The 14826-nt window shown below is 42.1% G+C and overlaps 1 protein-coding gene across 1 annotated transcript in view; it reads right to left on the minus strand.

The window, feature by feature from the left end:
* Positions 1 to 14261, minus strand: part of LOC126336140 (uncharacterized) — a 78443-nt gene extending 64182 nt beyond the window's left edge. Inside the window, exon 1 of the mRNA XM_049999632.1 lies at positions 14149 to 14261. Within this exon, the coding sequence (XP_049855589.1) occupies positions 14149 to 14224 (76 nt within the window). The 5' untranslated portion in view covers positions 14225 to 14261. The remainder of the gene's footprint in view (positions 1 to 14148) is intronic.
* Positions 14262 to 14826: the final 565 nt, after the last annotated feature.

Genomic DNA, 14826 nt, shown 5'->3' on the forward strand with positions numbered 1-14826 from the left:
TCTCCCTCAATAACTAAACTGTGTCCAATGTTGGTTAGTGATTTTTTTTAAAGTTTTTCCATCACATCGCGATAGCAGGCTACATTAAATTAAATTTGCAATAAAGCTAGTATTGTAGATTAATGTAAAGCTATCGCGAATTGAACTACATATGTAATTATTGATCAACTCCATTGAAACTTCACAGTTAATGAAAGTTCCGAAATTACTGTATTAGACCAGTTACAGAAGTCATTTTTTAAATAGTTATGTATGTAAAAGTGATTAGATCGTTCATAGTTGTAAATTATGCATCCTCATGCAAAAATACTATTTACCTTTCCGCAGATTTTATATATTTCATCTTTCGTGATGGAAAAGTATGTTTCGAAGTTGTTATTGCCTCAAATAAGTTGAACACAAAATCTTACGCTTATTGTTAGGAAGATAAATCAGTACGTAGGTTCTATGAGAGTTGGATACAACACCTGATTACATTCTGTTGCATTTCCACCATCAAATATGGGTGCAATTACCTGTGTGGATTGAATGATCAGTGGCAGTTTTACTTTGATTTAATATTTGACACGTACACAAGATAACCAACAAATAAGCTCGTTTGAACAGCCATTTTGAAACCTACTGTCGATCACGATGTGTGTTTGTGGATTGAAGGCACTCAACAGCGAGGTTCTTCGATACTTTGCTAAAATAATCTGAGACAAATGTAGTTGAAACAGATCTAAAACTAAAAATGCATAAAAAGTGCAACTCACAAACTGTCTCTCTTATTCGCACAAATATTTTATCTGCCCCGGTACATCCATTCTGAAATAATGTAAAATTGTGAAATATGTCCATGTTAAATCAAACTTTTAAATCATAATTAATTTATTTTATAAAGGCTAAATTAATAACTCAGGAAAAGGGCACTCTGATAACACATTAAAAACGTTACCCTTAGTGTTTTAGAGAGAAAATTATGAAATGTAAGAAAAATTTGAAGTTTTTATCGGCCGCTACAATAAAGGGCAGATCAACTGGTATCTGTCCTCCGCACTCTAGTCTGAATATAAATATGTTAGGTTAAAATGTGGCGTACTGGAATTTGCTGATCGCAAGTATTACACTTTAATGTGTCCTGCCGCCGGGGCAAGTAGCCATGCGTTATCAGACTAAACCTCTTTAATGGTAGTTCGTGCATCATAAAAAAACGGCATAGACCCCAGTTACCTATTAGTAACAGAGTATTCGACCAGTCACAGCGCTAACTGACATGAGTCCCAAAACGAACATTTTAACAAGATTTCTTTTATAATTTATAAATTAATGTTTCTGTCACAGTTTCATATAATACTTTTATTAGTTATTTGCTTGTGATACAATTCCGAAAGTAAATTCGGAATATGACAGACGTACTCAGTTGTTTATACTCTAAACTTAATTCAGGCACCTAACGACTGAAGACGCCTATCGAATTTTGAATTTACGGATGGAATTATATTACAATTGGTAACCTTCATCTGATCTAAGAACAAATTAGTATACATTCCATAGAAATTATGGATAGTCAAACATTAGAAATGCAGGTAATGATTTGCGAATAACGAATATTATAAGCAAATGCGATGGGAACATTACTTAATAAATTACAAATAAATGGAGTTTCTGATCCTGATATCAATGCAGTGCTGGAAGTCATAGATTTCTTTTAGTTTATTATCATTTGTATAGTTCTCATTTCCGGCCGTCTCAAATAAGTGTATGTGAGAAACCTATGAGAACAGAAAATATTTTCGCTTCAAAATGGTCCATAGTATAAGCTCTCCATACTGCTGTGAAACACACGTATAGGTAAAATGTCCGTAGCTACCCAACTACTCTCAAGAAACCTTTCAGTTCTGACTGTTACTTAGTCAAACGAGCATCGCAAAGTGTCTTGACGCCCTCCCCAACTGATTTCTCGTAGCCCCCGCCGATAATCTCATCCATAAACAAATCACGGCAGCTGTTTAAAGTCAAAAAGGAGAAAGACACACACACAAAACACACTATGCTTCAAGCTTCCATGAGACCAAACGGAAAGTCCGCAGCTCGTGGTCGTGCGGTAGCGTCCTCGCTTCCTACGCACGGGGTCCCGGGTTCGGTTCCCGGCGGGGTCAGGGATTTTCTCTGCCTCGTGATGACTGGGTTGTGTGTGATGTCCTTCGGTTAGTTATGTTTAAGTAGTTCTAAGTTCTAGGGGACTGATGACCATAGACTTAACGTCTATGGTGTGCTCAGAGCCATTTGAACCATTTTTTTTTAACCAAACAGAATATAAGATGTCGCCAAGTCCGCCTCGTTTTTATCAAGCACTGCTTCCAGCTTACTAATGACTCCACGATATGATATGTGTCATGGGCCCACCAAGCAAGTGCTCACTAGATCGCTCTATTGCCAATAAAAACTGGAAGTCCGACGAGCATGGAGAATGCACCTTACCAACTCTTTTAGCTTTTCATATCGTAAGACATACTTCACGGATCACGGTGGATCCCTAAATCTCTTAAAGAAATGCTCTTAGAAATCCAGCCTGCGCCCGGCAGGCACAACTCTTCTCCTATACATCACGTGGGACTGACAACTGATTTCGATAGCTCTAAGGCCGCTCCGTAAAAGTGTGTTGACATTCATGTGTTTCAGCCAGTCAGACTCAGGTGCAGCATGCAGGCAGTTTCATTGGCCATCTCCCGCTCTCGCTAGTAACACTCCAAGGCAAAATCCTGTTTCCTGCCGAGCCTTTTCAAAAATTATTTTCTATGAGTCGTTGCAAAAAGACCTTCCGTCGTAGAAAGTCACTGTCACTTAAATCAGCGTAGAAGGCAATTTAGACGGATTACGAAAGGATTACCGACACATGAACTTCAGACTAGAGAAAAGCTCTTGTCCGAGATATGGGAAACGGTTCTGGCCGCCCCGCTAGGGAACAGGACTAGCCCAAGGACGTGGCCTGAATTGACAGACAACCCTCCCTCCGTATTTTTCGGTAGCAGGTAAAATTACACTGGGGTGACAGATGTCATGGGATACCTCCTAACATCGTGTCCGATCTCCTTTTCCCCGGTGTAGTGCAACAAATCGATGTGGCATCGAAGGTGAAAGTGCCCTGCAAAAATACTGAGTCATGCTGATTCTACAGCCGTCCAGAATTTGGAAAGAGTTGCCGGAGTAGGATATTGGTCTCTCGATTAAGTCCCACAAATCTTCGATGGGAATCATGTGGAGCGACCTGGGTTGCCAAATCATTCTTTCCAATTGTCCAGAATGTTTTTCAAACCAATCGCGAAAAATTGTGGCTCAGTGACAAGGCACAGAGTCATCTAGCCAGGGTGGCCGAGCGGTTCTAGGCGTTACAGTCTGGAACCACGCGATCGCTACGGTCGTAGGTTCGAATCCTGCCTCGGGTATGGATGTGTGTGATTCCTTAGGTTAGTTAGGTTTAAGTAGTTCTAAGTTCTAGTGGACTGATGACCTAAAAGTTAAGTCCCATAGTGCTCAGAGCCATTTGAACCATTTGAAAATTCCATCTTGTTTGGGAATATGAAATCCAAGAATGGCTGCAAATGGTCTCCAACTAGCCGAACATAACCATTTGCGGTCAATGATCGGTTCAGTTGGACTAGAGAACCCACTCCATTCCATGCAAACACAGCTCACATCATTAGGGAGCCACCACCACCTTGCTGACAACCTGGGTCCTTGGCTTCGTGGGATCAGACCACACTCGAACACTACCATCGCTCTTACCAACAGAAATCGGGACCCATCTGGCCAAGACAAGGTTTTTCAGTCGTCTGGGGTCCAACTAATGCGGTCACGAACCCAAGAGAAACGCTGCAGACAATGTCGTGCTGTATCAAAAGCACTCGCGTCGGTCGTCTGTTGCCATAGCCCATTAACGCCAGATTCCGCCGTAATGGATGCGTTCGCCATACTTCTCCCACTGACCTCTACGGTTATTTCACGCAGTGTTGCTTGTCAGCTAACACTGATAATTCTTCGCAAACGCCGCTGCTCTCGATCGTTAAATGAAGGCTTTCGGGCATTGCATTGTGCGTTGTGAAAGGTAATGCCTGAAATCTGATATTTTCGGCAGACTCTTAACACTGTGGATCGCAGAGTATTGAATTCTCTTACGATTTACGAAATAGAATGTCCCGTGCGTCTAGCTCCAAATAAGATTCCGCGTTCAAAGTCTGTTAATGCCCGTCGTGTGGCCATTATCACGTCGGTAAGCTCTTCATGTGGACCACCTGACTAGAAACACACCCCCGCCAATGTACTGCCCTTTTATACCTTGTGTGCGCGCTACTACCGCCATCTACGTATGTGCATAACACTATCCCATGCCTTTTGCCACCTCAGTGTACATCTCATCAGGACAGTGAAATCACAGAAGAGAAAAAAATCTGGGTAACATGATAGAGCAATAGCCTGATAAGTTCTTCGCGATGGAAACCTCCATAAAAAATTCTCTAGCCGCGCCAAATTCGAACTCCCAAGCTTTCTATGACTACCTCCATCATCGCTGTCAGAGGAGCTTGGGATTTTATTCGAATTTGGCGCGGCAAGTTTACAAAGAACTTTTTACCCAATGGGTACCTGTTTGGTGTTTACAAAGTCCGCATATACTCTTTTTCTTCCTCTTAACTTTGCGGCTAGTAGTGGCAGTCATTAGTTGCGCCGCCTGTCCATGAACTGTGTAACCTTTGTTCTGCGTCTGATTTTATTTGAACTATTCTCGTGTTCAACACCACCTACAGACAAGGCCAGACAACTGTATCGTGACGTCACTGCTAAGTGGCGATCGTAATATAAGGCAGCCAGTACCAAAAGAATTGCATGGGTCGTACAATTAGCGATTTTTGACTTGATGCTTGAATGAGGTTAGTTAACGGGGAAAAGACTTATAATTGCCTATTTGGAAGTACGGAAAAAGCAAGTAGCAACGCATAACTGCCATTAATTTCGTGCATGGCATATACAACATGACTAGTATGTGTTTTGTAAACAAACCTGACGATGTCTTCGAAAAAATGCGTGTGAACTGCTAGCAACAGGTGGGCACTTTTAAATGTAGCCTACAGTAGTTGTTTAGTAAAACATTCACACACTTCCTAATATTTTTTCATATACTAACACAGGGGCATACGCATCACATTCACTGTTTTATGTTACCATTAGGCTACATTTCAAGAACAAATTCAGAATTTTGTTTAATGAAACTTCTTTTGAGTAAATCTCCATTTTGAAATGATTATCGATCTCAATATGACAGTGTCACTAAAGCAGAGTTAGTAAATACAGTTTTCCGGAAATCCTTTACCAGAGAAGGCGAAGTAAATATTACAGAATTCGATTCAAGAACAACTGCCAACATGAGTTACTTAGAAGTAGGTATCTTCGGTGTAGCAAAACAGCCTAAATCTCTTAATAAAGGCAAGGCCTCCGGGCCTGATTGCATAACATGTGAAGTTCCTCTCAGAGTATGCTGATACAATAGCTCCATGTTTAGCCATCATATACAACCTATCGCTCGTTGAAAGATCAGTTGCGGAAGACAGGAAAGTTGCACAAGTGACATCAACACTCAGCAAAGTAAATAGGAGTAGTCCGTTAAATTACAGACCCATAGTGGTTACGTCGATTTGCAGTAGGATTGTGGAGCATATACTGTGTCCGAACACTGGAGCTATCTCAAAAGAAGAGATTCATTGACAAACAGCCAACAAGGATTCAGAAAATATCGTTCTTGTGAAACACAATTAGCTCTTTATTCTCACGAATGAGTGCTATTGACATGCGATGTCAAACTGGTTCCATAGTTTTAGATTTCCAGAAGGCTTTTGACACCGCATCTCATATACGACTTCTAATCAAATTGCATGGCTACGGACTATCATCTCAGTTGTGCGACTGGATTCCTGATTTCCTGTCAGAAAGGTCACAGTTCTTAGTAACTGACGGAAAGTCATCCAGTAAAATGGAAGTAATATCTTGTTTCCCCAAGGAACTGTACATCTACGTGATAACTCTGCTATTCACAATAAAGTGCCTGGCAGGGGCTTCAATCTAACAGCTTCATGCTGCCTCTCTACCGTTCCACCCTCGAACGGCACATGGGAAAAACGAGCTCTTAAATTTTTCTGTGCGAGCCCTGATTTCTCTTATTTTGTCGTGATGATCATTTCTCCCTATGTAGGTGGGTGCCAACAGAATGTTTTTGCAATCGGAGGAGAAAACAGGCGATTGAAATTTTATGAGAAGTTCCCGTCGCAACGAAAAACGCCTTTGATTTAATGATTGCCACTCCAATTCATGTATCACGTATGTGGCACTCTCCCCCCTATTTCGCGATAATACAAAACGTGCTGCCCTTCTTTGTACTTTTTCGATGTCATCCCTCAGTCCTACGTGATCACGGATCCCACACCGCACAGCAATACTCCAGAATACGGCGGACAAGCGTAGTGTAAGCAGTCTCTTTGGTACACCTGTTGCACCTTCTGAGTGTTCTGCCAATGAATCGCAATCTTTGGTTTGCTCTACCCACAATATTATCTATATAATCGTTCCAATTTAGGTTATTTGTAATTGTAATCCTTAAGTATTTAGTTGATTTTACAGCTTTCAGATTTGTGGGACTTATCGGGTAATCGAAATTTAGCTGATTTCTTTTAGTACTCATGTGAATAAGTGTTACAGGTCTTCTGCTTCCTGATGTACGTAAAGGATTTAGAAAATAATCTGAGTAGCACCCTTAGATTGTTTGCAGATAATGCTGTCATTTACCGTCGTACAAAATCATCAGATGATCAAAACAAATTGGTTCAAAAGTCGTTCAAATGGCTCTGAGCACTATTGGACTTAACTGCTGAGGTCATCAGTCCTCTAGAACTTAGAACTACTTAAACCTAACTAACCTAAGGACATGACACACATCCATGCCCGAGGCAGGATTCGAATCTGCGACGGTAGCGGTCGCGTGGTTCCAGACTGTAGCGCCTAGAACCGCTCGGCCAAGAAACAAAAGTAATTGCAAAACGATTTAGGCAAATCTGTATGGTGCGAAAAGTGGCAATTGAGTCTAAATAATTAAATGTGTGAAGTCATCCACATGAGTAAAAAAAGGGATACACTAAATTACTGCTTTACGATGAATCACGCAAATTTATAGGCTGTAAATTCAGCTAAATACTTAGCGATTACGAGTAACTTATGTAAAAACGATCATATAGGTAACGTTATGGGTAAAGGAAACCAAAGACTTCGATTTCTTGGTAGAACACTGAAAAAATGCAACAAGTCTGGTAAAAAGATTGCATACACTACGCTTGTAGTCCTATTCCTGGAGTACTGTTGTATGGTCTCGTAACCGTACCATATAGGATCGATGGAGGACATCGAAAAAGTTCAAAAAAGAGCAGCTCGTTTTGTACTGTCGCAAAATAGTGGACAGAGCGCCATGGGTATTATAAGTGAACGGGGGTGTCACTCATCAAACCAAAGGCCTTTTTTGTTGCGGAGGATGTTCTCATGAAATTTCAGTCTCCAACTTTCTCCTCAGACGGTGAAAATATTTTATTGGTGTCCATCTACATAGGGGGGAATGAAACTGAACTCCGTCCTAACAGGCCTTGAATGCCCAAATGTATCGACCGACCGCCGTGTCATTCTCAGACCACAAGCGTCACTAGCTGCGGATATGGAGGAGCATGTGCTAGAGTGGAATGATCATCATAATAAAATAAGAGAGATTAGAGCTCTCATAGAAAGATTTAAGTGACCGTTTTTCCCGCGCGCTTTTCGAGAGTGGAACGGTGCAGAAATAACTTGAAGATGGTTTCCATGAACCCTCTGCCAGACACTTAATTGTGAATTGCAGAGTAATCATGTAGATGCATATATTCATTAATTAATGGAACTGCACAGACAGGTGGCCACACATAAAAATAACAGACTCCTTTTACATTATTTTCACCTAATTCGTCTGTAAAGAGATTACATAAACTTTATGTTTCAGTTTGTGAACGCTGTTATATGAAATTCTTTTTATGGCTGGCTACACTAATCTTGATGCTTTCCTGCAATGCTGCTGCCTCTAACGTGCTTTTTTTTCTTTCTCGTCCGTCTCTGCGTGGCCCTACAGCTGGATACGGGTAGGCCGTACAGTTCCGAAAAGTACCTGGCACGGCGTTTGACCCCAGCCGTGGTTTAGAAAGTGGAGACGTAATGGTTTTTCCGTTTCTGACTGTTAATGTAGCTATCTTTGACGTACCTGAAAATCGTAAAAGTAAAGTGATCCGGCAAATAATAGTATACCATAATCTAAAACTTGCATTACTAAATTACGTTCAAATTAAAACTTACCACTAATTAATTAGTAACTGCGAGATTCTGCCTTGAGGTTGAGTAAACCCATTTTTGTCTCGTTACATCGTCTTTAGGAAGCTTGAACACATGACGTGCGATGGCGCCCTCTACGATCTCCATATAAGCGGCGGCCCCAGCTCCTAGCAGCCAGTCGTCGACTCACCTCGGAAGATGTTCTCCGTAGTTGAGAACGAAACGTCAGGGAGAAGAAGTTCTACAGATCGACCACGGCAATTTAGCCCGGAAGTGTTTACTGACGAAGACGCCGGCCGTGAAAGCCTACATGGGATGATTTGAACACATGAAATTCTTCCTGCTGTATAATTTCCATTAGCTTGTGGCGCGCAACACTTCATAATCGTAATGAAGATGAAACTGCATAAACATATATTTTGATGCGTTAAACTCACACGAACACAACCGAGCGAGGTGACGCAGTGATTAGCACACTGGATTCGCATTCGGGAGGACGACGGTCCAATCCCGCGTCCGACTATCCTGATTTTCGTTTTCCGCGATTTCCCTAAATCGTTCCAGGCAAATTCCGGGGTGGTTCCTTTGAAAGGGCACGGCCGACTGCCTTTCCCGTCCTTCCCTAATCCGATGAGACCGATGAACTCGCTGTTTGGTCTCTTCCCACGAACAACCCCCGCTCCCCTCTTATAAGTAAGTAATACAAACACAATTTAGTAGTACACAATATGATTTCTGCGTACTTGGATAACAGTCTAGTAACAGTCACACACAGCACAACGAATTTCTGTACCCAACACGTTGTTGATACAAGACAGCTGTTGACTTTTCGCCGCTTCTCGCTGGCGTCACAACTTCGAATTAAGTTGCTCGGCCTTTTCGTCTATGTGGTGTTGGCTGTTCCTATTTTCTGAGGCAGAAATCGGAGAGCTGCCCAGCATTAGCCTAAACAAGCGCGGCAACCCGCCTAAAACGACACTTATTCGTGTTACCAGCCACGGTTGTCAATCTTACCGTACGAATTCGATCGGGGTCTGGCTGTCCGTCCTCTCGCAAGTCAGCGCACCCTGCGTTGCACTATACGAGCAGGCCACCTCTCTAAACCCATTGCTAAAAATGAAAATACTACTTTAAGCAATGAATTAAAATTTGTCCCAAGGCCGGAACTTGAACCTGGGTCTCCTACTTACGAAGCAATTGTGCATGCGCACACACATACACACACACACACACACACACACACACACACACACACACACACCTGCACGGAATACTATGCCCGTCCTAACACAAACTTCAATTCAATCCTTCAGATTATTTTCTCTTTCTTTAATCGTCGGTGTTGCTAAGGCACTCCGATGTTGGAATAGCAACCCTGTCTGTGCCTTAGTTGTAGGTGGTGATCTGTTTATCTGATAGAATTACATTTTCCGGGAGACATAATTTATGAGTCTCACTTTTTTCTTCGGTAAGGATAGAAGATGAAGTTAAAACTCACATGTCTCCAGAAAAATGTAATTCCATCAGATCAACAGATCACATACTCCTGAGGTAGAGGCGGGATTTCCCCATTACGTACAAAGCTGAGATGCTATTCCAGAATTGGAGAGCTTTGGCAATACTGACGATTTAAGAATGGGAAAATGGACTGAAGGCGCGGAATGAGGTTTGTGTTATAGAGGGCACTGGACTCAGGAGACCCAGGTTAAATTCCCAGCCTTTGTACATATTTTAATTCATTACTTCACCTACTATCTTTATCGAAGATAAAAGTGAAATTCTTATGTCTCCCGGAAAAAGTAATTCCAACAAAAAATGTAAGTAACACACTTTAAAACGACTTGAACACTTTAGAAGAGCATTTATTTTGACGCATAGCATTTTGCATCTTCTTACTTTTATTTTCATTACAGTCTAGATCGCTCCCCAAGCAGAATAATGTCAAACATATAAAAACCGAAACTTGACACACACATACGCTTCATATACGAGATAAATTACCCGATACCATTTACTTAAAAAATGGCTTGCGGAGACTATAGATTCATTAATAAAATTTTCTAGAGCTTCGCATCAAGTTGGTAAATTGTGGGAGAAGAGTCTCGTCTGTATTATCGCTCCGCCCCTTCCCCCCCCCCCCCCCCCCCCCCACGGATGTGTCATTATCCACGCGTTATTGATGCGGCTAATCGGGGTCTGGCCCGCTTATCTGTGGCCCCTGCCGGTGCCGTATAATTCGAAGCGCCTCGCAGCGGGCCTGATTTATTCGCCGCTTCTTCCCTGACGCGGCGCGTTCGTGCAACCTGCCCGTTCCGTGCGTTCGCTGTGTGTTCCGTCCTAATTAACGCACACAGGTGCCGGCAGTTAGCCGGGCCGGTCCTTCATTTAAGTTTAGTTAGTCGCCTCTGGCTGCAATTGTGCCCCCTCTGTGTTTCTCGCAGAGTGCACTTTGTCACATGTACTTAAACGAACTCCGCGGAAACCCGCGAAAGTGTAAATGTTCTTTGTCACGGACGTCGTTTAAGACTGCTTCCTCCCAAGTGTTGTTCTCCAAAGTATGAAATAAGCAGGCTAAGTGAGTGAATTACCACCAAAAAGTAGCCGTGAAACAATTGCTGCTGTCGCCTCAGTGCGAAAGTTTGTGCAGGAACCATGAGTTTCGTTTCCTGTGCGAATTACACTCCCGCCACTGCAGTAAGTGGCAGGTGTCAGGGGATATCAGTAGCCTTATGTAAACAGTAAATTGGCGCAAATATTGAAAGAAACACGTATAATTAACCAATACTCCCACTGTGTTTCCTCCACCCATCATCAATGGTTGACGGCATTACTCGCTTCACCACAACCGTCCATTGGGACATAATTCTTCTAATGTCTCCCACAATCTATTTGCAGCAGCTATTCCGAGACCCAGGAACATTATATTTTCAACAAACTTGACACTGCCGTTAGCATTCAAAAAAATAACCAGCGTTTCTCGCTCGAGACATACCACCTAAAACACTTATTTTCCACTGCCATTTCCACTTCAGTAGCCAGTCAATAATCTTAGGAAATGGAGATTGTTAGCAATTAATGTACACACAGATCGCGTATTACTAATTTTGTTGTATTAGCAACTTCACTCACCAAATCAGAGCTTTCCGCTGGTCGCAGGCCACATGTACTCCGTGATCAATATTTTCGGGGTCCACCAAGTGACCGACAAACGTAGTATTTTCTGTATATCCAACTATCTTCAAATATGTAGTAAATCTGGCCATTCAGCATCTATGCGTGGATATATCCTACACTTTCTTTCGTCGCCGCTGTCATACACGTAGCAGAAGCAGTATTGTGGTTTTCGTTTGAAGTTCTTTGTGTAAAGCAGCTAAAAATACCATAAGCAGCTACCAAAACGAAAGTACTATTTTGATTTATTTGTTTGATGTGTGTTGACTGAGAACATTGCGCTTCCACATAACAAAAAAGATATTTTCCTTGTCTCTTGTCGCCAACAGTACTGTAAGCACTTGCAAGGGGCAACATTGCTTTGCAGAATTATATTATCCTCATAGCCGAAATATTCGTTGCGAGAGAATTCAAAGACTGTACTGATATTAAAATTTTTTATACGGTAGATCGTCTATTTTTCTATCTCAGTTGCATTTTTTAACCGTATGTTTAGTTTAGATCACACGCGATCGTCTTTAGATATATGTAGTTGCTATGTTCAATGGACTCGTGGAGTCATAACAAAATTTTAATCTTGAAAAATAAAAGTCCGCCAGAAGCAATGCAAAAGCACTAATTTAACGGGTTTCGAAGGAACGTGTCTTCTTTATTTGAGTTATCTACACACATAATCTTTATTCCATAGAGTAAATTCAGAAACATTTGCCACTCAGAGTATAGTAGTGAATGAACGTTTCCGTGAAATGAAGATTCTTGTATGTAGTTATTTCTGATGACGCTTTTGCAGTGTGTGCTGCAAAGCCTTAATTTTATTTTCTATTTTGAGTGCAATCACGACTTATTCAGTAAGGCATAAAAATAAATTTTGGTCTTATTTTAAATAATGTGTAGCGATAAAGGTATCTATCCTTACAATCAGTGACCATAATGGCACCGAAACGGATCTCAGAGACAGCTGAAACACTGGTTTCCTCTTTCAAAAAATATTTAGCTGATGAAGATTGTACTACAGTTCTTCCTTTAAACCGCCTCTAAATGCAAAGATGTCAGATATCGAAATAGAAAGTTAGTAAATCAATTAAAATTTCAACAGAAGAAAAGCGATGGGACAAAAAGGTCCATTCTGCATAGGCTGAGAAAGAGGTTCTTCCTCGTCTAGCAGCAGTCTACCATAAGTTGCTGGAGCATCGAAACATTACAAGTGATTGTAAAAATGCGTTGGTCATTCCCGTTTTCAAGAAGTAGTCGGACCGTTGGAGACAACTGTGATCCTATATCGCTGACGTCAGGTTGTCATCAGATTTTGTTACAAGTATTATGCTCGCGTCTTGTAATCGTTCCGGTAACCGAAAAATGTCCTCTCTAGGATTCAACATGGATTCCGCAAACAGGTATCGTGTGAAATACATCCACAAGACTCAGAAGGCTGTAGATAGCAGTACCAGGGTTGATGCCATGTTTCTTGACTTCCGAAAAACGTCGATACGGTTCCGCACTAATGCCTAATGAGCAAAGTACGATCTATTGCATAATGGGCAAAGTACGATCATACGAACTATCAGACTAGCTTTGTGATTGGATTGAGAAGTTCTTAGTAAACCCAAAACAGTATATCATTCTAAACGGGCACGGGGAAATGAGTCCAAGAGTACCCCAACCGAGTGCTACAGGACTTGCAAGATGCTGCTCACGGATGATGCTGTTGAGCAAATGTTTATACAATAATTTATTACGTGAATGTTGCCTAATAACTACAATATCACCACACACTCTTCGTCAATCTAACGCCATGTACAGACGTGATTGATTCTCAAGCAGATACGTCACAATATTTTTTACTTCATTGGTTTATGGGGCGTGCGCGTACAGCCATCTCGCTAGTGGAATGTCGTTTATGACGATACGAAAGTAAGGACAGCACAATACTCCGTCCCCGAGTGGAGAATCGAACCCTGCCCCCTTCGGTTAGCAATCCGTCGCGCGGACCGCGCAGCTACCGAGGCGGACCGGCAAGATATTAGTAGCTACAGCGAAAACTTCGGGAGAGTATACATCCCGCTTAGCATCAGAACACAGTCAAGTGTAAGGTGAAGGTATTCTAGAGTGTCGGGTGTTTACTTCGGATAAAAAAAAAGCAACCCGCAAGCGACCTTTACCATCAGGAGGACATGTACCACATCGTTCCTATAGCACTGTCAGTATTGTTTGAGGAACACTCTAAAAACATAAGGGTTCTCGCGTGGTGTCCAAGGTTATGTGATTTCTGCAGTCTTGAACACATCTGGGACGCCTTCGAGCGATGTGCCCACCTTCGATTCAGCCATCCTGATCAACGTTTTGTGTGTCTCGTGAAGTCCATTATCCGCTAAAGTGGTGCTATGCGTGACGGGGCAGAAGTCACGTGAGTTTTCATTGTTAAATCCAAATAAAATTACAGAAAAAAGCCTAATGGGAACTTCAAGATTTCTGGCTCCTTCCCCCAACCGCTTTGTTTTTAATTACGTATTTCTCGACGGACAATCGAATGAGAAACTCCTATCCCTTAAGAGAAAAGCGTGCAGCGAAAATTGTGTTTCCAATCACTAATAAAGATATCTATTAACTCACCGTTGTCTGCGAAAGCGATCAGGACAGAGTTAAAGCATAAGGCGTAAGAGACGACGCGGAACGCAGCGAAAGCCATCTGGTCTTCTCTTCTGTTTCCTACTGCATCTGCAGCGCACACGCCAACCTCCAGGAGCTAAATGTCCCTCTATCAGATATTGCGCCCAACCAATACGACCTATTAATGTCCACGAGACGCAAGTACCTGCTAAATCATGTACCTAGTGCACGTATTTCCTGTCTCCACAGACTAGGTCGCTAACGCGCCTTTGAGGTTAATCCTCGGCGAGGGGATAGAAGAAATTCTCATCTCCATTATCTGGCGAGCAAGGGGTTGAGAGAGGGTGGCAGAAAGTTCCTGATCACTAGATATTTCGACCACACCGTGGATTAAATTCCAAAGACTCTCGCAGTGTCTCATGAAATGTGGGCATGTGACATTGTTGATGGCGATCCATCTCTCGGATGGAGACGTTACGCTCCGCGTTCCCTTCGTGCTATTCTAGACGAGTGAGCTATATGCCAGGACTGGGTTTCGCCCTCTCCCTTCTACAATCATTATGTAATACAAACATAATAGCATCCTACAAGCGCATTCACTGCAGTTACCTCCACTCAACTGATAAACTATAGACGTAAATATTTTTGCTTTGGCAATAGAGGTCGTCAATCAAGTATTCG

The sequence above is a fragment of the Schistocerca gregaria genome, chromosome 2 (genome assembly GCF_023897955.1).
Source record: "Schistocerca gregaria isolate iqSchGreg1 chromosome 2, iqSchGreg1.2, whole genome shotgun sequence".
NCBI classification, from domain to species: domain Eukaryota; kingdom Metazoa; phylum Arthropoda; class Insecta; order Orthoptera; family Acrididae; genus Schistocerca; species Schistocerca gregaria.